This window comes from Mauremys reevesii, linkage group 14, assembly GCF_016161935.1.
Source record: "Mauremys reevesii isolate NIE-2019 linkage group 14, ASM1616193v1, whole genome shotgun sequence".
NCBI lineage: Eukaryota > Metazoa > Chordata > Testudines > Geoemydidae > Mauremys > Mauremys reevesii.
The window spans coordinates 16865384-16890335 of NC_052636.1; the positions used below are offsets into that span (position 1 = coordinate 16865384).

Here is a 24952-nt window from a genome sequence, read left to right on the forward strand (position 1 = left end):
AAGCGTAGGCACTTTATTTGGGTATAGGGAAAAACAGTTTCTTTTTTGGGTAAAAGGGCACAGGATGTAGCTATGCTAACTTTGCTTTATCTTAAAATGCAGGTTTTTGGCCTGTAGGTTTCTTGCATTACAGCCAAACTTATTTTTAATAGGTTTATTAATTCCTATCACAATACAGTACTTATAAGAAAAGAGATATTGATTCAGGCAAGCAGATGAATCCTGAGAGCTACAGATGTTACTGCCTAAAAATGGGGTGGGGTTAAACCATGGAATATTCTTTGTGACATGTATCCCACAAATTCCACTGACGTCCCTTGTTTTCTTTGCCTGCAGTAGGGTTTCCAATTTCGAAACCTGATGTGATCTCGCAGCTGGAACGAGGGGAAGAGCCATGGGTCCCGGACCTCCAGGGCTCTGAGAAAGAAGTGCTCCTGAGCTGCCTTCGCAGGTGAGGACTTGGTTAAACAACTCAACAACTGCTTAGGAATGCAGGAAACATTTGGGATGCCCTACAAAGACCCTGTGAGCTCTTCAAGGTCAGGATTGTTCCCTGCAGATGTGGAATCATTATGGCAGATGTCACTCATGACGTCCCTCCTATTCTGACTGACAACTGGCAGCAGGTCCCTCCCCGATCTCACTTTCCCCTGAGAGTTATGGTGCAATGAGGACCCGGAACTGATGTCTTCCTCTCTTCTCTGTGGAAGGGTTTGGGGAAAATCAGCACCTGATAGGTTTGATCTCTCCCACATGTATTTTGGTTTGTTCATCCCTTTTTCCATTCCTCTCTCTGACATTTCCTTTTTCTCAGGCACAGGGAGTGACCTATGTCTGGATTCTCTCTGTCTCCCATCCAACGATGGGATGGTGAGTGAGAACGAGGAGGAGAAACCCCAGCAGGAAGACACTGTGCAAGTAGATCCACATTGGATGTTATCAGGAAGATCCAAAGGGAATGTTTCCAGGAGTTGTGCACTCCCAGAAAACACAAAAGCCTGTGAGACTCAGCAGAGGCCAGAGGAAAACTACAGTCGCCACTCAGCCCTTATTCCACGCAACAGAATCAACTTGGAAGAGAGACGCTACATGTGCCATGAGTGCGGGAAAAGCTTCAATCGGCGCTCACACCTTATCACGCATCAGAGAATCCACACTGGCGAGACACCCTACACGTGCTCTGAGTGCGGGAAAAGCTTCGGGCGGAGCTCTACCCTTTTCACACATTGGAGAATCCACACAGGGGAGACGCCCTACACGTGCTCTGAGTGCGGGAAAAGCTTCAGGCGGCGCTCTGAGCTTATCGCACATCAGAGAATCCACACAGGGGAGACGCCCTACATGTGCTCTGTGTGTGGGAAAAGCTTCAATCGGCGCACAAGCCTTATTAGACATCAGAAAATCCACACAAGAGAGAACTGTTATAAATCCCTTGACTAGGGCTGGCCAAAGATATTTTTTTTAAATCACATTTGCAAATTCCCACATTGTGATTTTTGCACCATCTTCACCGAGGTCTCTCAGCTCCACCAGATCAGCTGCCTGTTTCTGCCTTTTGAAGCTCATCCTTCTATGGGGTCAGTCCTGTGATCTTTTCTATCAACTCTTTTCCTTTAGAGTCATAGGAGTGTGTGTCCCTCCTGACAGGAATGTTCATCCCTCCAGGTTGGGGAGAGGTTTGATTCCAACAAGCTACACTGAGGCAAAAACTACCTGTGCCTGACATCCACTAGGGCTGTACATGGCGTTGGCTGCTCAAGTTAGTGATCTTGGGGTAAAAGGACAATTATAGTTGTAGTGCAGATGCAGCCCAGGTGCAGTGGTTGCCATTAGCTTTCCCCTTGACCTGACCTAAACTCCATCACTTTCCCTAGTCTAAGCAAACCCTGAGCATCACGGTTATACTGTTCCCCCATTTCAAAGCCATTGTTAGTCATCGAGTTCTCCCTTGGGGAACCAATTGTTTCATTCCCAGTTGCTCTGATGTTGCTTCAGGTTGTGCTGGGGAGCAGATATTTTTATTATCATTTTCTGCACTTAAAATATATTGAACTATAACAAAGAGCAGGAAAAGGACAGGGATAGGGGGAAATGTCATTTCACCCACTGTAACAACAGACATAGTTAAGGTAAGTCAGAGGGATTCCGTTATTCCCCATCACCATCCTCCTTCAATCCGTGCTAGAACCTAAGAATCCTTTTCCTTTTCCCCGTTGTGGGATGGGAGACTTCCAAAAGTGCTCCCTGTGCTATAGCACATGGCTAAGCTCAGAGAATAAACCCCCAATAGCCCCTGAGCTTTGCTTTTTGAATTCTGTGTTTCCGATTACTTCAAGCCTGGGCATTGTGATTATTTACCAGTTTCTCTAGCACTGTTCCTACCACTGTTTCTGTAACATATTTTGTTTTTTTGTGGGACAGGGTTGTTATTCCTTTGCCTAACCCCAACCTGGAAGGCCAGGGTGTGTTTTCTCTGGTCCCTCCCCACACACAAATCTGACCTGGTTGAACCTGCCAGGAGCAAAGAAAAAGCCCCACCGGTCTCACACACAAAGCAGATAGACTCACACAAGACACAGAATTACTTGAGCTATCAACATTTCCACTTTCCCACAGCATGTTAGTTCTGATGGTGGTTTTAATTTGCTTGGAACCAGAAATGGGGAAAGAGACACTGGAGTCGGTGGAATTACAGCAGGAAGGGATAAGTCTTATGATTCGTCACTAACCAAAGGCTTTGTAAACAGAGCGATAATGTTACTGAATGATCTGGCTAACCCTGCAGTTAGAAACAATCAGCTCTATGGGTGATAAATTGACAGAGGCTCTGCTGCTGATCATGAAATAGCAGCTGTTTAAAGGTAATGTGCTTCTATTTCAGTGCCTTTGGAAGTACAGAAAACAATGATCTGTGTTAAAGGAAAGTTGCCATTTCTAGAGCCCCAGTTTCTGTTGTGTGTGTACAGGAAGGTTTGAATGTGTAGCAGGTAGTTTGGTCAAGGTTTCAATCTCATAGACTTTAAGGTCAGAAGGGACCATTATGATCATCTAGTCTGACCTCCTGCACAATGCAGGCCACAGAATCCTACCCATCCACTTCTATAACAAACCCCTAACCTATGTCTGAGTTACTGAAGTCTTCAAATTGTGGTTTGAAGACCTCAAGCTGCAGAGAATCCTCCAGCAAATGACTCATGCCCCATGCTGCAGAGGAAGGCGAAAAACCTCCAGGGCCTCTGCCAATCTGTCCCGGAGGAAAATTCCTTCCCAACCCCAAATATGGTGATCAGCTAAACCCTGAGCATGTGGGCAAGACTCACCTGCCAGCACCCAGGAAAGAATTCTCTGCTGTTACTCAGATCCCATCCCATCTAACATCCCATCACAGACCACTGGGCATACTTGCCTGCTGATAATCAAATATCAATTGCCAAAATGAATTGCCAAAATTAGGCTATCCCATCATGCCATCCCCTCCTTAAACTTATCAAGCTTAGTCTTAAAGCCAGATATGTCTTTTGTCCCCACTACTCCCCTTGGAAGGCTGTTCCAGAACTTCAGTCCTCTAATGGTTAGAAACCTTTGTCTGATTTCAAGTCTAAACTTCCTAGTGTCAGTTTATACCCATTTGTTCTTGTGTCCACATTGGTACTAAGCTTAAATAATTCCTCTCCCTCCTGATATTAATCCCTTATATATTTATAAAGAGCAATCATATCCCCCCTCAACCTTCTTTTGGTTAGGCTAAACAAGCCAAGCTCTTTGAGTCTCCTTTCATATGACAGGTTTTCCATTCCTCGGATCATCCTAGTAGCCCGTCTCTGAACCTGTTCCAGTTTGAATTCGTCCTTCTTAAACATGGGAGACCAGAACTGCACACAGTATTCCAGATGAGGTCTCACCAGTGCCTTATATAACATTACTAACACCTCCTTATCTTTGCTGGAAATACCTCGCCTGATGCATCCTAAAACTGCATTAGCTTTTTTAATGGCCATATCACATTGGTGGCTCATAATCATCCTGTGATCAACCAATACTCCGATGTCCTTCTCCTCCTCTGTTACTTCCAACTGATCGTCCCCAATTTATAACTAAAATTCTTATTATTAATCCCTAAATGCAAGACCTTGCACTTTTCACTATTAAATTTCATCCTGTTACTATTACTCCAGTTTACAAGGTCATCCAGATCTTCCTGTATGAGATTCCGGTCCTTCTCTGTGTTAGTGATACCTCCCAGCTTTGTGTCATCCATAAACTTTGTTGGCATAAAAGCGGGAATGTGCTGAGTCAGTAATAAAAGGTTAAATAAGATTGGCCCCAAAACAGATCCCTGAGGAACTCCACTAGTAACCTCCTTCCAGCCTGACAGTTCACCCTTCAATACCACCCATTGTAGTCTCCCTTTAACCAGTTCCTTATCCACCTTTCAATTTTCATATTGATCCCCATCTTTTCCAATTTAACTAACAATTCCCCATGTGGAACCATGTCAAATGCCTTACTGAAATCAGGCAACTTGCAGATGTCACACAAATTAGTCCATCCCTCCCCATATTCAGTCTCTGACGGGAATGTTTGAATGAGGCAGAGAACTGGGAAAGTATCGCAGTAGGAATACATTAAAAAGTGGGATTAATCAGAGCTGGGCTGCAGACAGAGCCTGTTCTACAGCTGGTGAAGTGACAGGGACACACTCCCGCTAGTGCTGGCTCTGAAATAACAGCAGCAGTAGATTGAAGAGAATGAGCTCATGGGCAGCTGCCCTGTCAGTGCATCACTCACCTGGCACGTGTTACACAAAACACAGCACTTCCCCCCACTGCCACCACTTCATTATACTGTCCATGGGGCTGTTTGTCCTGCAGGACTTTGATCTCCCCGGGTGGTCCATGGTGATTCGTAACAGAGCCATTAGGGGAGCAGGAGTCATCCCAATGGAAATCTCTCCACTTCTTTCTCAGTGTTACCTTCTTAGCCCTGGCTTTGGAGGTGACATTAGCCTTATCCTGTCTTGATTTTAGGTAGGATTTTGATCACCTTCTGGGGCTTGGCAGCTTAGAACTTTTGAGGGCTTTTCTCTGCCTTTTTGGTCCCCGCTGCAGTCAGTACATTCTAGACATGGGCATGGTGACCTTCCTGGGGATCTTGACAGCTTTAGCCAGCTTCTTGGTGGCTATTTTCCTGCTCACAGCCACTGTCTTCTTCTCATGCCTTGTCCTGGGGGCCCAGCTGCTGGTTGAATGGGAAGGAGCCAAAGTGCTGGTGACTTTAGCCCGCACCAAGTGGCCTTTGCTCGTCAGACTCCTGAACCCCAACTGGATGTGGTTCTTGTTCTTCTGCACAGCACAGCCCTGGAGAGGAGGATCTGCAAATGTACATTCATATGATCCTTTGTTTAATTGATGAAAACATAAACTAGACACGTAGAGGCTTGGAACTGATTTCAGCTGATGGACAGGTGTGCTAGGTTTTTATGCATTTGGACAGTGAAATGTTGAGTGTCTCATTCATTTCAAGCATCCCCGTATTGTGGAGCTCCTGAACATAATGGAGAATGGAAATGAAAATGCTTTTCCTTTTTTCAAAAATAAAAACAAAAAAATAAGAGGCCTATTAGAGAGAACTTGGATTTGAAGCAAGGACCACTTGATCTGCAGTCAAACACTCTACCACTGAGCTATACCCCATGAGAGCAGATACTTTCCCCATTGTAGCTGAAGCACATCAGTGATTCCAATAGCAGGGCAGGTTCTCTCTGGGGCACAGAGATTTTCAGGGAGTTGGTGGCTCCTTTCTTTCCTCACCGAAGTAAACACAGCTTTTTATTCCATGGTACATGTTTTATGGAATAACAACAGCAGCTTGAAGAAAGAGGAGAGTGAATATCTCACTCTCAGGGCTGACGGTGGCCACGTCCCCTCTGTATGGCCGTTGCCATTGCAGGAGAGAAGATTTCAATGGAATTGAATGCCTGGCTCAGCCTAGAGACACAGAAAGGTTTTGCTGTTCGTTGAGCGGCAAAGGAAATTGTGTCTGTATGTGAAACTGAGGAGGACATGAAATGCCCACAGGGGCGCAATGCCCTAAGCTAAGGCAGGAGGAAGGAATGGGGCTGAGGAATGACTGAAGTGGACTCACCTGGGATTGAAATGACATTTGTTTGTGTCGGGCAGTGAGAAAAGCGACATTAATTCAGATGGAGGTTTGAAGCTTCTTTAGCTCCTTGTAGAACTTGAACTTGATTTCCCAGAAGGGAGAAGGGAAAGTCTGGGGCGGCCTTGAGTCCCTGGCTGGAGCAGTGTATGAAAAAGGCTCAGAGACGCAGCTGGCAATTACAGGCCACTAAGGCTAATGTCAGTACTAGGCAAATTGGGTGGAATTGTAGAGCCCAATGATTAGACACATCGGTGAATGGAATTTGCTGGGTGTAGCGGGTGGTCCCCTGCTCCTGCCCTGCAGGGCTTGAAGCAGCCAGAGAGGCTGGGGCTGGGGCAAGGAGCCTGGGCTGATTGGGGAAGCAGGCTCAGCTGTGGCCATGCCCCAGTCAGGCCCAGCTGGCCCCTAGAGAGGCTGTGAGCCAGGAGTCCAGTCAGTCTCCCTCTGCTTGTAGTGAGAGAAGGCCTGGCTGCAGGGACCCAAGCAAGACACCTAGATTGGGAGCAGGGCTGGGGAAGGGCCAGAGGAGCTGGGAGCTCTGGCCGGGAAAGCCCAGTCTGCAGGCCTGACTATAGGCTGAATAGGTGCAGGGCTGCAATGGGGCAGCCCAGGGGAAGCAGAGGCGGCAGGTCCAAACCCCTTTGCCTGTGATGAGTGGCTCATGCAGTCTGCCCCAGTGAACGGGGCTGGATGGAGACTGGGCAGTAGCCAAGACTGAGGTGAAGTGGGGATAGTGGGTGGGGTTCCCCTAGGAGGGAGACCCAGAACTGGGGTACTGCCAGGAGCAGCACCCTGTAAAGGGGCACTGGGGTCCTGGGAGGGACAGGGGGCCAGCTGCGGTGAGGCGGATCACTGGCCTGCAGAGGGTGCTCTGACGGCTGGAGAGCTAATTCCCAAGACAACCAGCAGGAGCTGCCGCCAGGTGAGTCTGCCCCGCTTACATTGGGAAGAATGAACATGGTTTTGTAAAGGAAAATCATGCCTCACGAATCTACTATAATTCTTTGAGGAGTTGTGACGTTATTGATATAGTGGGACCATAGAACATGGGTTGCAACTGGTCATGGTGGCACCAAATCTTAGAGTAGGGGTCATATAAGATGTCCTAAAGACCAGGTTATGGGTTGCTGGTTATGATTGTGCTGTGTGTTGCGTATCTGTTTTAGTTGAAGTTATGTATATTGGCTCTATACTGTCTGTAACTATTTCAAGTTGGTGATGATGTGCTTCTGGGTGATATCCCAGACAAGCTGGTGTTAGATCTGTAGCCTGTGATGGCCATTATGGACCATCAGCTACCTGGTGTTATGGAGAGAGAGGCAGACTGCATGTAGTCAGCAAGGTATGCAGAGACTTGTCATATGAGCTGCTGGACTCCATTTTGCTGTGATTTTCCACAGTGAGCAAGAGGTTCTTACCACCTGGAAAGAAGCTATATGAAAACTGATGCATCATCTCCATCTTGTCTTCAATCCTGCTTCTTACCTCTGGAGAGAACTTTCCTAGGCTAATCCACACAAGGACTGGACCACCTCCAGCAGGATGTTTCCAGAACTTGATTTGAACCTGCAGCTCCTCCATCACTGTACAGCTGAACTAGAACTTTGCCATTACTGTATGTAATTGATTCCTTCATGATTCCACCTCTCATCTCTACCTTTTCCCTTTGTAAATAAACCTTTGGAGTGCGATTCTGAAGTTGGCATCAGCGTGATTTGTGGGTAAGATCTGATGTGTATATGACCCTGGGTCTGGGGCTTTAGTCGCACAGGATCGAGAACCTTTTCTTTTATTAGGTGTTGGTTTTCATAACCATTCATCCCCAAGTTGATGCACTGGTGGTGATACTGGGGAGACTGGGTGTCTAAGGAAATTGCTTGTGTAACTTGTGGTTAGCCAGTGGGAATTGAGACCAGAGGCCCTCTTTGTCTGGCTGGTTTGGTTTGCATAGGGTGGGAAAAACCCCCAGCCTAGGGCTGTGACTGCCTGTTTGAGAAAGTGGTCCTGAATTGGCACTCTCAGTTGGGTCCCTGCCAGAACCGCATCATCACGGGTCGGGTACAATTTTCCTCCAGGAAGTTCTTGAGGCCCTGGAGGTTTTCTACATACTCTGCAGCATGGGGCATGGGTCTTGCTGGAAGATTCCTCTGCAACTTGGGGTCTTCGTCTGATTTGGGACTTCAATAACTCAGACATAGGTTGGGGGTTTATTTACAGGAGTAGGTCAGGTGAGATTCTGTGGCCTCGTTGTGCAGGGGTCAGACTAGATGATCCTGTGGTCACCTTCTGACCTTAAAGTCTATGGGAAGCAGCTACACTTGTGAGTTGCAGCGCTGGTCAGAGCTTTCCAGCGCTGCCAATTAATCTTATCCACACCACCAAGGCACGTCAGCGGCACACAACCTCTCCTGGCTGCAGTGCTGGCTGGAGCCTTCTGGTCTGCCCAGAAGTTATGTGAGTGCAGTGCTGGTGATCCAGCGCTGCTCGGTAGATGTCTGGACACACACCAGCGCTTATTATTGGCCTCAGGTGTGGGAGATATCCCAGAATGGCACCAAGTAAATTTACTCTTTGTTTTGTTATGCAGCTCTCTTTGTTTTGTTGTGAACTCGGGCTCCGGGAGCTGCTTATCTTATAAACAAACAAACACAGCTCCTGTTTGCTGTGATCAATCTGTAAGTGACTGTGAACAATCAAATGAGAGAACCCCCTGCCTACCTCATTCATGTAGCCATTACACAGCTCAAGATTTTGTTGAATAAATTCACACACAAGAAACACTCAGCCACACACAAAGAGAAGAGATCTCTCACGGTGCATGGCACACTAGCAAGGCACTGATGGTATCTGGAGGCCTGTAGAGGGGGAAAGAAACGACGCACATAGGGTGACCATTTCACAGCAGTAAAATAGGACCCACCCCCGCCCTGCTCTGCCCCCCCACCGTAGCCCCCGCTGGCTTCCTGCGTCCTCTCAGTCAGCCCCTACCCACCACTCGCCTCTTTCACGTCCTCCTCCCCTGCCAGAAACCCCCATCCCTGCCCCTAGAATCTCTCCTAGCTCACTGCTCGCCTCTTTGCCCACCCGCCCACCTCCGACTCGTGCCCCCCACCCCGAAGTATAAACCCTCATTCGAAGACCCAGGGGTCACTATATTACTGCACACAGCAGTCAATCAATGCAGTTTTAGATAAATCTCTGCATTGTGCATTTGTGTATAACTTGTATATGACTTTGTATTGAACCTTGGTAATATGTTATAGCGAGCCCCTAAGGTAAAAGAAAAATGCCTTCTTGCTAGAAGTAGAATAAGATCTTCCCCCCACTTTGTAATCAATTGCCCTGTTGAATGAATGAGGTGTGACTGAGGAAGGCAGCACCTCCAGATAGCTGCAACCCTTGGAGAGGGGCTGGGAGCCAGATCAAGGATTCATATTACAACTAAGGCACAAATAGTCAACAACAAGGATGATTCACCACAGGAACAAGCTACCAAGGAAAGTGGTGGATTCGCCATCTCCTGATGTCATTCAGTGAAGACTAGATGCCTTTCTGGAATGTGTTTGCCCCAAAAGTAGCTCTTGTGTCATACAGGAGGCCTGTGATATTCAGGGGGTCAGATTAGATGCTCTAATGGTCTCATCTGGCCAGTCGACTAATTTCTGAAAAACTGAGTGTAGCATTGGGAGCAGCATCTGATGCTTCCCTGTCTCCGGCTTGCTGCCTAGAAGAATGACGGCTCCTTGAGTGGGGTGATCCCAGGGTAAGCTCAAGCCTCCAAAGTGCCTGGCCAGGGCAGGACATTAGCCCAACAAAGGACATGTCGTGACATAAGGGGTCCTTGTGGACAGACTCAAAGACTCAGACTATTGGTCAAAGACTATTGGTGGGAGGTGGTGACCTCACAGAGATGTAGATGCTCAGATCCCACGCGAGGCGTACTTTCTTGAGCCGCAGCGCCACGGTACCCACACCAGTGTGAACACCCCTAGTCGTGCTGTGATTGTCCTCCGGGAGGTGAGCCACAATCCCTGTTCTCGCCTCTCTCTGCATTGGTTTGAACTCTACTGCACTCTCAGGTGGCAGGCTATGAACCCTTAAATTCCTTCAGTTCATTTGAAGTCTGAAGTCCCAGAGACTAATTATGAAGTATGGTTATAGACCCATCCTGAAATTAGAGCAGGATATTGTAAAGCCTTATCTCACAGTAAAGTAACACAATTCAAACCTGTCAGCACAGAGGAGAAAGCACTCCTTCAGTTCACATTTATTGCTACTGATCTCACTGACAAACTTCCTTTCTCAGTACTGCTCCAGGTGTTTTCCCTCTGTTCCCTCCCAGCTGTGGTGATGGGACTGCAGCAGCTCCCCAGGGCCAGCTTTGCTCTTTCACTTACATCCTTCACTTGTTTGGACAGAGCTGTGTCTGCCCCCAGTTTAATTCACATCTGAGAGCTCAGGTACCAACAGATCGTTACAAAGGCTAAATTCCCATCACCATCAGTGGGAGGTTATCCTGGGCTGCCAGGGCTGCAGGATTTAGCCCATGGTCAGTCAAGATGCTACAGCAGCTGCACTCTTACATTGTGAGTCCTGCAGCTTCATACCAAACTGCTCTGCCATAGTCTGCAGGGGGCCTGACTTGCTGAGAATCTGGCAGAAGAGAGACTCTGGAGTAGAGAAGGAAAATGTCCTCAGCAGTCACAGCCGGCAGGAGCAGGAAGGTTCGGTTTGTTTTTAAACTTCTCTGCCTGCTCAAGCCTTTAATCATTCCTGTGGCTCTTCTCTGAACCCTCTGCAATTTATCAGGGAAAACAACCAACCAACCAAACCAGGCTGTTCTGCCCAATGTAACAGTCTATTGCCTTTCAAGGTTGACTATAAATCAGCTCATTCTATTCACCCAAGAGTTCCACTTTAAGGGCTTTTGTTTTCTAATTCCAATCAAACCCTGTGCAACAGCATCATTGTTAACTCATCATCTGCTCACTTCACATTCACAGGGTCACAAAGTTGGCAGGTCTAAGTCTGTCCTCCCACACCAACATGAAAAAAATCAGTGACAGAAAATGCCGTAAAGCGCCTCTGCTGCCTTGCACAACAGCCTGGGGAAATACACGAGGAAGTGCTTTCCTCTCTCCTCCTGACACCGGGTAACATTTCTGTCTGTCGTTGAGATCCTGCCACAGGAACAAGGCTTGAGGATGCAAATGACATGTTAAGGCTGCATTGGTTTGCACGTTCCTTTACTCCTTCAATAGTGATAAGTGCGTGAGCGTGAAATAATCCAGCTCTGACTTTCACACGGAGGCAATTTTCAGGCTCACAATAAAAAAACAACTTTCTTTCTAACCTGAGCAAGTTGAATCGAGTCGTTGCGAGATGATAAATCCAGAGCCCCAGGCTGACTTTCCTTCATCACATGTGTTTAGAGTAGATCACATTCACGGGGTGGGGCTCCTGCTGGGAAGTGTCTGTCCAGTGGCAGCACCCAGTGCACATTCCCACTTACAAACTCATCTTCAGTATATCGGCCACTGAACCTGGCGAGGGGAGGGTCCCAGTGGTCGGGCTCCAGCCCCAGATCCCGAGCCTGGCAAGCCCGAGTCAGCCGGCCTGGGCCAGCTGTGGGGTTTAATTGTGCTGCAGACATACACGGGTGTCACAATCCCAGCTTTCTCCTCAGGGAATCAAGCCCTCGTCCCCCCCGTGACAGGCAGGGAGCGTCGCCACTGTACTCGTGAGGTCGGAACTGACACTGCCCCTGCACAGGGACCCAGGGGAACGGCTCGGGCAGCTCCTTGGCCAGCTGTGGCTGGCAGGAGACCCAGCGAGGCAGGAGCTGCTCTGGGTTCTCTGCAGGGGAGAGTAACTGGGAGAAGGGGGGAGTTTGTCTCTGATTTACAGGGAGCTTTGCCAGAGTGGAGCCTGTAGGTCACATGCTGGGGGGCTGTGACGGGCACACAGGCTCCGTGCTCTGGAACAGCTCGGAGTCAAACCCAGGCAAGAGCCTCGTCAGTGTGACTCCCCCAGGGGACGCTCTCACTGGGGGAAGCCTCCTTGGCTTCAGCCCCTCCTGGGACTGACCTTGGACCTTTCAGCCCCCCTGTTCCACACCAGGAGCTTCCTGCAGTGAGTCCACCTGAGTCGGACACCTGGGAAAGCCTCACCCGAAGAGTCCTGCACCCCAACTTCCACAGTCCCCAGTGACTCTCAGCCAGCGCTGTACAACAGAAGGTTTGTTAGGGGTCTGGGATCCAGCCTGGGAAAGTTCTGTGTTCGCACAGGAAGCAGGAAGATTCAGCAACGTCCATCTTGGGCAGACCCCGAACTCAGAGCCTGGGCTCTCCCCTCGAGTCCCCAACCCAGCAGACTCCTTGCTCCAACAGCCCGACTCAGCCAGGCCCTTTGCCCCTCGTCTGGCCTCTGTCCTGTTTCCCTGGCAACCTGCTCACCTGGCCTCCAGCTCGTTCTTTGTTCTCCGACTCCTCCCAGCCAGCTGGCCTCTTGCAGCAGGTGCGCCCCGGCCATCGGTTGCTAGGAGACAGAATTTGTGGCCATTGTCTGGGCCCAGGCAGCTCGACAGCAGCCACACCTGCCCTTTGGGGGTCTCTGCCAAGATTTAACCCCCTTGTCCCACCGCTGAGATCCGTGGTCCCAAAACACTTCAGGGTCATGCCCCCCACCCCTGTCCATGCTCCCCCCGGGTCGTGGCTGGGAGTGGGGCCGCAGCTAAGGGGGAAGGGACACAGACAGGGGTAAGGGGGCTGAGGCAGGGGCCAGAGCTGGGGCTGGAGCCAAGAGTGGAGCTGGGTGGCTCCCCCTCCCCATCCCCATGGGGGCTGGCCTGGGCCCAGCTGCATCCCCCTGAATGTTACTCCATTCCCCCTGGCAGGGGGCACCCCACATTTTGGACCTTTAACCTAGATAATCGTGCAACAAATAGGGGAAACTGAGGTACACACAAGATGCAAACAAAACATCCAGAAAATTCCCACTTCGTCAAAGGGGTGTCAGTGGGGTCGGAGCTGGGCAGCAGCACAGGAAAGTGGGGAGGTTAAACTGCAAACCCTCCCCCTGTGTTCCCGCAAAAGCCTCTCGTTTCTCCCCTAACCCCCGCCCCATGAAAATCTCCCCCCCTGCCCTGGCCCACCGAGACCCCCTCACTCCACCACAGATTTTTAACTTTTCTTACTTGGCCTTGGCCTTCCACAAAATGACCCAGGGCTTTTACAATGAGAATGAGAAAACAAATTAAATCAAACCCAAAGAAACCGCTATCGACCTCCCCACACACACTTTGGGTCTGAATTTTTCTACTGAAATGTTGAGGCAATAAAACTCTCACTGCTCTTGTCCAGAAACAAACCTAAGCCCCCATGCAGTACCTGGGGCATCTATGTCTGACCCACCAAGGCTTCAGCTCCTTTGGGAGATTTCCAGCTGCCCAGTCCTGCTGCTATTCCAGGGAGCAATTCCTGGCTCCTGTCAGCATTTATCTCAGCCCCGTTCTGGGCATCACAGGTTTCTCCGGGAAAGGGCAGCGAGTGGTTCTAGGGGCCAGTGATCCTCCTCCAAATCGAGCTAGAACCTGAGACTTCTTCCCTTCCCCAGGTTGTGGGCAGGAGGCATTTCACAGAGCTCTCGGAGCTATAGCCCTGGCTAAGGAGAGAGAAAAAGCCTCCATCCCCTCTGCTCTGGGGCTGGGTTTCCTCCTGAAGCCTCTGCCCCCCACTTTGTGCCCATGGCTCATCCTGACCCTTGCTGCTGCTCCTTGCTATAGACTGTGAAAGGAGCGGAGGCAGCAGAGGAGCCTTGGGGACGCAGATCTGAGGCTTTGGGAAAGCCACATTGTCTGAGACATCAGAGCTCTGCAAACCAGGCAGCCACCCCTCAATCCGAGGCCTGTTCCAGCCCTGAGTCTGGGCTGCAATCCCTCACCCAGAGCAGGCGCCCACAGATTACAGCCTGGAAATAGGCGTGTGAGACTAACTCCTGTTCTCCTGACAGGGCCTCCCTAGACCAAGTGGCATCCCAGGCAAGAAGTGTCTTCAGTGCCCCACTCCATATGTTAAACCATTGAATACCTTATTTTTATTGCATTTGTAGCTCATTTCATGATTTGATGCACAATCTGGATGCAGGATTTTCTCTATCATATAAGACAATAAATGTTCATGCTAGGATGTGTAAATCTGTATTTATTCATGCCGTATATAAGCAAATGAAAAAATAATTTCTTTTAAGCATATAGAAACTTTTAATTTTGACAGTAACTGAAATGTACTAACATCTAGAAATGGAACTGTCACCAGCACAGGGTGGGCTGGTATTAAATAGTGTTACAGTCGGAGACAGACAGCGTTAGGATGTTAACCCCAGGCCCTTTGTTCAAAGGTCACTTCTCTCGCCTTTCCCCCATGAACTGAAGCGCAGCATTCAAGAGATCCAGAGACTAGTTGATGACGTTTCCAAGTGCTAAAATAGCAAGCGATGTCCGTCTTGCATTGGCCATTATTGACTGGAGAGATGGTTTATGGAGAATAAACTTCAAGGTGAGAAGCAAGCCCAAAAGGCCCCTGCAGGTGCTGAAGTAGCTCAGTTGGGAGAGCATTAGACTGAAGATCTAAAGGTCTGGTTCAATCCCAGGTTTCAGCAGGCTGTTTCATCCCTCTTCCTGCAGCAGTGAGCTATTTCCTGGAAGCCCAGCACTGCCTTTACTCAATGCAAGTCCCTCATTTTGGGCTTCACTGCAGGAAAAGGCAGCATTGGCTTCTGCACCCAGTTGGCCCACCGGACCTTTCTTTCTTCTCTTGCTGCTTCTCAGCAAGGGGAAGAAAAAGAAGCTCCCCTTCAAGCTAGAGTCACAAGGGTGATGTAAGGACGACTTCCTGATCCCTGGCTCCAGTCCTCTGCTCTTCCAGCTGACCCATCAGAGAGCTGCTGCCAGTTTCTCCAGGTTCGCCCATCAGTGTGTGCCAGGGTGAGCACCACCAAAGTGCAGGGAATTTGAGGGCGGGGCAGGGCAGTGCACTGTAATGCAGTTTCTGTACTGTAGTGGTTCTCACATTTCCCTAACCTGCATCAAGCCGGCTAGGCAGAACTGGAGATTAGCTAATGTAGTTCCTATATTCAAGAAGGGGAAAAAAAGTGAGACCCGGGAACTATAGGCCTGTTAGTCTAACATCTGTAGTATGCAAAGTCATGGAAAAAATCTTAAAAGAGAGAGTGGTTCGGAGCATCAGTCGATGCAATCGATAGATTACATGGATTTACAGTAAAGGTAGATCAGTACCATGTCCAACCTGATCTCCTTCTTTGGAGAAAGTAAACAGATGGTGATTTTAGACAAGGGAAATGCGGTGGATCTCATATATCTGGATTTCAGTATAGGCGTTGATACGTGTACCGCTGCATGAAGAATTACTTTGGTTACAATCTGGAAAAGATGGGGATCGAAATGAAAATCCAGAGGTGGATAAGGAGCTTGGTTAAAGGGGTGAGACTGCAGAGGGTAGTATTGAAGGGTGTGGGAAACTGTCCGGTTGGAGGGGGTTACCAGTGGAGTTCCTCCAAGGCTCGGTTTTGGGTCCGATTTATTCAATCTATTTATTGCTGACCTGGGAACCAAGAGTAGGAGTGGGCTGATAAAGTTTGGCGGATGACACCAAGTTGGGGGTGATTGCCAATTCAGAAGAGGATCGATATTCTCCAGGAGATTTAGATGACCTTGTAAACTGGAGTGTTAGTAACAGGATGAAATTCACAGAAGAGAAGTGTAAGGTTATGCATTTAGGATGACTAACAAGAACTTTAGTTATGTTGGGACGCACTCTCAGTTGGAAGTACCCCAACGGAGGAGAGAGAAGGACCCAGGAGTCCTGGTTGATCGTAGTGAGGATGACGCTATGCAGTTACGCGCAAATGTGATGTGGTTTGCTAAAAAGCTTTTTTAATGCGGTCTTGGGTTGCATTAGCTTATATATGTGTATTCTCTAGTAGGGATAAGGAGGTGCTAGTCCCGTTATATACAAGCATGGTAGAGACTTTCATTTGGAGTATTGTGTGCAGTTTTGGTCTCCCATGTTTAAGAAGGATGAATTCAAACTAGAACAGGTACAAAGAAGGGCCACTAGAATGATCCGAGGGGAATGGAAGGCCTTTCGTATGAAAGGAGACTTGAGGAGCTCATGGTTTGTTTTCCTTAACTGGCATGAAGGATAAAGAGGAGATATGGATCACACTTCCTTTAAATATATCAGAGGATAAATACCAGGGAAGGAGAGGAATTATTTCAGACTCAGTGCTAATGTGGGACACGCAGGACAAACGGATATAAATTGTCAGTCAGGAAATTCAGGCTTGAAATTAGACGAAGAAGTTTCTAACCATCAGGAGTACAACACTGGAACAGCCTACCGAGGGAAACAGTGGGGGCGAAGGACCTCCATGACTTTAAGATTAAGCTAGATAAGTTTATGGAGGAGATGGTATGATAGGATAACGGGCTTAGTCAATAGGTCAATTAAGTGCCACACTGGTAGAATAGTACAATGGGTCAATGGTATGATATAATCTTTTCCAGAGGGTTTGGCTGGAGAGTCTTGCCCTGCATGCTCGGGTTCAGCTGACCGCCATATTTGGGGTCGGGAAGGAATTTTCTCCAGGGAAGATTTGGCAATGGCCCTGGGAGGTTTTTCTGCCTTCCTCCAAGCATGGGCAGGGTCGCTTGCATAAGGAGTGGGTGGATCGGCTTATGTGGCCTGCATCTTGCAGTGAGGTCAGACTAGATGATCATAATGGTCCTTCTGATCTTGAATTCTCCCATGATTCTATGACACCAACTTGTCTGGGGTGTTTCCCAGAAGCAGAGCACAAGTTTGAAATACAGGCATAGAACCAATATTCATAACATCAACTACAAAAATGATACACATCTAGAGATAAAGCATCATTAAGACAACTAATCAGAACCTTCCATAGACCCCCTTACACAACTACCTTTATACAATATTGGCTGCAAATATAGAACAGTGGTTGCAATGGTGATCTATACAGTTACAGTTTATGTCAATAACGTCACAGGTAGAGGTGACACGGCATCAGTGAGACTGATACTGGAATAATACGCCTCCAGTTTTGGTGTCCTCGCTTTGAAAAAGATGTTGCCAGAAATTAGGAGTTTGGGACAGCAAAGATCCACCAAATGTTCTGAGGGCTGGAGAAGATTGAAAGGTGACTTCACTGAAGTGTTGAAGTGTCTTAATGGAGAGAAAAAGACTGGTATTAAAGGGCGTCTTGAATCGAGCAGAGAAAGGCATAACAAGACTCAGTGGCTGGAAGGTGAAAAAGAGACAAATTCATATTACAACTAAGGCACAAATATTCAACAGCGAGGATGATTCACCACAGGAACAAGCTACCAAGGGAAGTGGTGGATTCTCCATCTCTTGGATGTCATTTCATGAAGACTAGATGCCTTTCTGGCAATGTGTTTGCCCCAAAAGTAGCTATGGTGTCCGTAAGCAGGAGGCCTGTGATATGCAGGGGGTCAGATTAGATGCTCTAATGGTCTCTTCTGGCCATAAAGTTGACTCATTTCTGAAAATCTGGAGTGTAGCATTGGGAGCAGCCGCCCTCGATGTTTCACCCTGTCTAGCCGGCTTGCTGCCTAGAACGAACGCTCCTGAGTGGGGTGATCCACAGGAGTAGCTCAAACTCCAAAGTGTCCTAGGCAGGGGCAGGACATTGGCACAGCAAGGAGGAGTGTGGGCAGTGACATCACAAAGGTTTTGCAGGACCTCAGACTATTGGTCCAAGGTGGTGGGGAGGTGGTGACCTCACAGAGAGATGCTGACAACAGCCAGGCAGGACAGGGCGAGGGGCCAAGGGAAAGCTCAGAGACCCTGTGGCTTTGCTTCAGCAAGTCTCCTTCTCCAGGTCTCTCTTTGAGGACTGAGAGAGTATTCGGGTTCACGGACGTGAGCACCAGGAGGAACTCTCTTTCGAGTTTTCTCCTTCCCCTTTAGTGATTTTACTGGAAAACAGCCGTCCCTGTTTATTACAAGGTAAGAGCCTCCTGGAAGTTTGAAACCTGTTCAGTCTGATCCAGCTGGTGACAGCTGGAATTCTAGGCATGGAAAACACGAGCTTAAGGAGGCAGAATTTTATTCCGCACTCTGGGATTTTGTCCCTTAGAATCACTGGACATTAGGGTTTGTCCTTTGTGTTTCACCTTTCCTCCCTGCCTCCCTCCTTTCTCTTCATCTCTTCCTTCTTTGTCCTTTCTCCTATTCCCCTCCCACTACCGTGTGTGTGTGTTGTTGGAGAGGGCTCTGCAGCTCCCAACTGTCGGAGCTCCACCCAAAATGTGGGGCTGAAATAATGCTCTGGCAGTGATCCCCACCAGTGACCTGGGCCATCCTTTGGGCTCTCTTTTTCTGGCTGGAGAACTCCTCAGCCTCCTGTCCTCAAAGTCTCTACTCCTGATTGGCTGAGCAAGGGGTTACTGACAGGAGGAGACTCCAGGTCCTTGTTCTCTTTAAGACTAAGGAAATAAGTCAGAACCAGTTCTATGTTTGATGAATTTTGCTGCTTCTCTCTGCATTAATGGTCTCTGAGCAGTTCATGATTCTCTCTAACATTGCAGTTCTCTCAAATACTTGCTGAATAATTCCTGTGCACTGTTGTTGGTCTGGAGCTCATCTGAGAGCACTTTATTCAGGCCATTCAATGTCTGAAATTCAAGATCCGATGGTTAGTTTGAAAATCAGGGCTCTTGGGTTCTATTCCCTAACTCTGCCACTGGCTGGCTGTGTGACCTCAGACAAGTCAATTCTTTTCTCAGCCTTAGCTTCTCCCTCTTCGAGTAGGGATAGCCAATGATCCACTCCTACCTACACTCAACGTGGGCGTGGGAGGCAGGGTTGCTCTAGATTTTTGCCGCCCCAAGCAAAAAAATTGTTTGGCTTCCCCACTCCCACCCCTGGGCTCCTCTGCACCCTCCCTGCCACCCCAGCCCTGGGCCTCTCACACACACATGCCTCCCTGCACTCTTCTTCCACCCCCAGGGTCACTGGTAACTTGCTCCCCATGCGTGGGTCATTCAGCAGGGATTTTGATGTGCACAGAACACAGACAGGACTGGTTCCCATATGGTTACAGAGCTGCAGTAAAGTGGAACAATTTTCAGCTTGTGTGATTGAGGAGATCTGATGCATATTGTAAGACTGTCCTCCATACATGAGGAAAAGTTGAGGTGCCTTTTATTATTCTTTTTGTTCCACTCTCTTTGTTTCTATGGGGAATTTGCCAATGCAATGTACATCACTGTCTTCCTTTTAAAACAAATAAAACAAAAACAAACAAAAGGCAATGGCTGTTGAAAATAGCAATTCCAGTCCTAATAACCCCTGGGAAGCATTTCTTGCTCAATTTTATCCTAATACTTCTTTTTCTACAGCAAATGACAGTGGATCAGTATATTTGATTTGGAAGAAAAACAGCTGCCCAAACTGAGCCTGGAGCACTCCTGAATGTTGAGGTATTCAAATCTGGAAGGCAGGTGCTAGATTCCCTTTCTGAACATTAGCTAAACCTGGAAAGGAAAAGTCAATTCTGCTTCCATGGTCTGGTGGAGTGAAATCCTCCTACGTGCCCAGGTGCTGTATCTAGAGCTGCCCAGGTCCAAAGCAGAGCCTCCTCCTCACTTTTCATTTTAACTTCTGGTGGGATCCATTTACCTCCCTTGCCAGGCTTCAGCCAGAGAGGGGTCCCTGTCCATTTAGTCCCCCCAATTCCTTCCTTTGGGGGGCTGCCAGGTGAGGTCACACCAGTATCCCCCAGCCTGTCTGGGGATGTCTTCTGAAGGGGATGTCTGGGGCAAAGCTTTCTAGGTCCAAAACGTCAGTGTGGCTGGAGGGGGAGCACCATTTTCAGTGCAGTTTAATTTTTGGTATTGCAACTGATTGGACTGCTGGGTCTCTCTGAATGAGGCTTTATACTTGGGGGTTGAGGGGCAAGTGGGGAGCAGGTGGGCTTGAGCGGGTGGGCAAATGGCAGGTGGGCACAGAGGTGAGCAGTGAGACAGCAGGGGCTCTAGGGGCGGGCATGGGGGTTTCTGGCAGGAGTGGAGGAGGTGAAAGGAGGGGAGTGGTGGGTGGGGGGACTGGACTAGCAGGAGAGGCAGCAGGCCAGCAGGGGTTAGGGGTGAAGAGGGGGTGTGACGGTGAGATCTGGTCACCCATGGAATAGCCATTTCTCTCTCCCCTCTCCCCAAACCTTCCTTTGGCCCACAGTTGTTTCATGGGGCAGTGCTGGGGAAGGAGGGTTTGTTTCAAAGGGATGGGTGGTGCTGGGGGTGTTTCAAGGGGGCTGGGTGGCACAGCTGGGGCGCAATTTTATATTCTTGCCTTGGGTAAAATAGGCAAAATTACAGCTCTTGGACCTCATATATTGTGCTAGGTGCTGTACAATCCCTGACAACACTGGGACACGCAGGGGGTTCCTCCTCAATCTCCCTGAGCCTCTGCTGCCCAACTTCTTCTGGACTCCATTTGATCACACCTGCCCCCGCAAAAAAAAAAAAAAAACCCACCTTTCCAAAAGAGTCCTTCTTTCCCTGCCCCCTGATCTCTGCTTTCACACCCTGGGCTCCATCTCTCTCTCTCTTCTCATCCCTCCCGCCCCAGGCAAGTGAGCAAAGATGGAGGCAACTGTGAGTTGACTGGAGCCAGCCCCAGCGTAAGGCGCTGCACGCCCGGCCCGGGGGTGTTTGCAGACACAGGAAGGGAGCAGCTGGGGGTGGGGGTGCTGGGAAGTAGGAGGTGAGGTCGCAGAACAAATCCCAGAGTGGGGCAGCCCTGGGGGCGGGGCTCTGGCACAGCCCGGGGCGGGCAGCTCCTGGTGGCGGGGCTCTGGCATGCAGTTCCGGGTGCGGGGCAGCTCCTGGGGCGGGGCTCTGGCACAGGCTGGGGCGGCAGTTCTGGGGGGGCGGGCTCTGACAGCCTGGCAGTGGCTCCTGGGGGCGGGGCTCTGACACAGCCCGGGAGCGGCAGCTCCTGGGGCGGGGCTCTGCGTATTGTTAGGGCGGGGCAGCTCCTGGGGACGGGGCTCTGGCACAGCCCGGGGGCGGGGCAGCTCCTGGGGCGGGGCTCTAAATGGCACAGCGGGGTGGTCCGGGGGCGGGGCCTGGGCACAGCCAGGGGCGGGGCAGCTCCTGGGGGCGGGGCCTGGGCACAGCCCGGGGCAAGCAGTCTGGGGCGGCATTATTGTGACGCAGGAGCCTGGGCCCAGCAGCTGCTCCCTGGTGGCCACGTGCCGCCAGCAGCGCTGGAGCCGCCGGGGGCCGGAGCGGAGCCGCTGTTCTCAGCTGCAGAGCAGGGGAGCTGCCCCCTGGTCCCCGCTGGGCTCCAGGTGGGGACAGGAGCCTGGGGCCTGTGGGGCCCCTGGGTGCGGAAGCTGTGCGGGGCGGAGGGGGAGAGGCCGGAGCTGCAGGCGGCAGGGGGTGGCAGGGCAGGCGTGGGGTTGGATCAGTCTCTGGGCAACCAGGCGAGCCCCTGGGGCAGAGGTGTGTGTGGAGTGTCCTCTGGCCCAGGCGTGCAGGGGGGGAGCCCTGGCACCCCTGAATGCCCTGAGCTCCGGCTGTAGAGGAGGGTTGTTCTCCCTCACATGGGGGCTGGGGGGAGGGCTGCAGCGTTTGCTGCAGGCGGGGGTGCTCGGCCCCTGGAACACCCGCTGCCGGGCAGCCTTGTGGCGCCTCCTCCGCGGAGCTTTTCCCAGGGGCGGCCTGCGGCGCAGCTGCGATCAGCTGTTTGCTGGGCAGGCCCTGCCCTCCGCTGCTCCTTCAAAGGTCAGTGGGGAGACAGCAGCTCCAGCCCGGAGGAAGCTGGCGCAGTTGGGAGCGGGGGGTGGTTGCGGGGCACGGGAAGGGGCTGGGGCAGCTGGGAGCTGCTGCTGCAGCGCTGAGGCCGGGAGGATCCTTCCCGCAGCGAGTCTGAGCCGCCCCTCCTGGCTCCACAGCCCGGTACCAGGAAGTGATCCTTCTGCCTGAGCTCTCCCGCACGGGCGGAGCGGGGCAGCCGGGCGGGGAGCCCCGGGAATGGGGGCGGTGACCCCGGCTCCCAGCCCGGGGCAGGGCGCCAGGAGAGAGAGGTGGTGGGAGAGAGGTGTGAGGAGAGGCATTAGAGGGGGGCAGGTTCCCAGATCTCTGATCTCCCCGGCACACTCACCTGCAGCTGTCCTGCCCAGGGTCACTTCCCTGTGACCGGGAGGTGGAGGAGCAGAGAGAGGAAGAACTGTGGCCCCTGACTCCTCCCTGTCCCCCTGGGCGGCAGGAGGCGCTGCCCTGGGGCAGGGTCAGGGGGACCCTCCCAAGGGGCCCTTTGGGTCTGGTCTGGTCCAGGGTTTGTCTTCTACACCCTGTTGCTGGGAGGGCTTCAAAATGTCTTGGTTGGTTACTGCTGCTGGGGGAGCACAAGGGGGGAAAGCGAGGTGCCAAACAGGGTCTGTGGTGCACTGGGAGAGGAGCATGTTCCTCCAGCCAGCAGAATCTACAACTTCTGGTTGGTGGCACAGGGCCTGGGGAATCGTGCATGGGTGAAAATGGAACTAAAGCCTGTTCTGAAACCTCCACAATCGTCTTTCTCGCCCTGCCAGGCTGCAGAATGACGCCCACCTCTCGCCTCCAGCTCATCCCAGCCTCCCATGTGGACAGGAGAACATGGCTGCAGGGAGCTTCAGCCCTGTGTAGGGGTTATTGGGGGTTGCTGGTGGGTTCCTGCTGGAGGGGGGAGGGGCAGGAAATACTGGAAGAGGTGGGCAAACTTCTGGGGAGTTAGGGGCTGGAGAGGAGGGAGCCAGGGAATACCCTGCGAGGATAGGAGTGGGGACTGAGGTGACAAACCTAAGCTGGGATTTGTTAACATGGGCCTAGATCCTCAGAACAAACACTTGGGTGTTGGGGGGAGAAAATTCCTAATTTGTAAAACAGGAAACAGACAAAGCAACTCCTGGGTAGCTGGAAAACTGACCAGGTTTCCAGTGCTGAACCCTCAGCCTGCTAGCCAGGGGCTGGTGTGACATGGAAAGTAAAACAGGCAGGAGGTGTAGGGAAGATGTCCCGCCCCTCACATCCAGCTGCTGGGCAGTGGGGAGGGTGTTGGGTTCTCTACCATGGGGCTGTGCCTGGACCTCACTGGGGACTCATCTCCATCAGCCTCTGGCTAGTAGGTCTGTGGTGGATCTGCTGGGAGACGAGGCCTACTTGGCCCCCTCACCCAGATGTCTCCTGGCTGCTCTCAGCAGTGGGGAGACTCTGCTGACTCTCTCAGAGCTTCCATTTGATTGGCCTTTCCTCCTGAATAGTGGGGCAGGGAGTGGGGCAGCAGGTACTGGAGTGTTGCCTTGCTCTTTCTTCAGGGCCAGTGACCTTCGAGGAGGTGGCTGTATTTCACCAGGGAAGAGTGGGGTTCTGGCTGGACCCCACCAGAGAGCCCTACAGGGATGTCATGAGAACAATGAGATGCAGACTCATGTAAGGAGTCCTGTCCCCGGGTTATTAGAAAGAGAAATGCAGCGTTAAGGTTCATGCCACTCCCCCAATGCCACCTCTGCTCTGCCCTGTTTCAGCATCACCCCGACATGCCAGAGACACCCACACTAGCCCTCTCCCCTCCCCTGTTACAGAGCGCTCTAGGAACAGAGCAGTACAGCAGAATGTCTAACATGTTCTTCTCTTTGCTAAGATAATATTCGGGTTCAACTCCATCATAGCAAACAGAAGCTTCCTCCCCCTGGCCTGCTGTCCAGTACTGAACCTCCTGCACCCAGGCCAGCTGAGACTTGCACAGTGTTACTACCCCCTTGCCCTCAACCTGAGTTTTCCTTGTGAGTCACTGCCTTCACTTACCCCTCACTAAGCCCCACAGGTCACTCGAACATACACCACCAGGGTGCTGACAACCCCCATGGCAAGAACACACCCTTGGACACCTTTGCTGACAAAGCCTACAACACTCAGCACGGAAATGAGGCAGAATTGCCCTCCAAGTTTCACATGCACCTCTCTGCATAGCACAGGCACAGCTCTGCCCAGCTGCTGCAACCCATCCCTCCATCAGCCAGTCACAGCTACAGCTGGCCCATTGCACACAGCTGGAGGCATACGGATAGATGCTGGGACTCCACCTGTGAAAGGTACAGACAATGTCTTTTAGTCTTTCCTCGGATCGACAGGTTCATAGCTTTGAAGGCCAGATGTGACTATTAGGTTATTCACTCTGACGCCCTTATACCACAGACTCATAGAATTCATCCTACATTGCTGCATTGAGCTGAATACCTGAGTCCCTGTGGTAGTTGGTTAACTTTTACCGGCCCACGAGAACCATTCTCACTGGTTCTGGGCCAGCTACAGGTTAAGGGTTGGGGGAAAGTTTACATTAACTTTTCATTTCCTGGTCTGCAGAGGTTTAAGTTTACTCACCGTCCATATGGTGCAAGGCAGGAGACAGCACTGGGCAACCTTAACTCTGCATTAATGTAGCTTATGAGCATTTAGTTTCCTGTTTTAAAAAATGGATGCTTTTGCCGCTATAGCTGTGTCTGTAATTGAGCTTTGGCCAGCAGAGCCATGTTGGATGGGGTGCGTGTGTGCGCATGTGTGTGTGGGCACTTTTTCACAGCCTTAAACAATAGAGCTGGACTGGCAAAGCTTTTAAGAGATACCTAAGACCTACCTAACTAGTTCTTCGACAGATACCTGACACGCCACCTTTGGGTGAACGAATAT

The 24952-nt window shown here is 50.7% G+C and overlaps 1 protein-coding gene across 1 annotated transcript in view; it reads left to right on the forward strand.

Annotated features, from left to right (window-relative positions):
• LOC120381973 (zinc finger protein 850-like) overlaps window positions 1–24952 on the forward strand; it is a 754134-nt gene that overhangs the window by 709535 nt on the left and 19647 nt on the right. The window contains exon 9 of the mRNA XM_039500144.1: window positions 1081–1381. Coding sequence (XP_039356078.1) covers window positions 1081–1381 — 301 coding nt within the window. The remainder of the gene's footprint in view (window positions 1–1080; window positions 1382–24952) is intronic.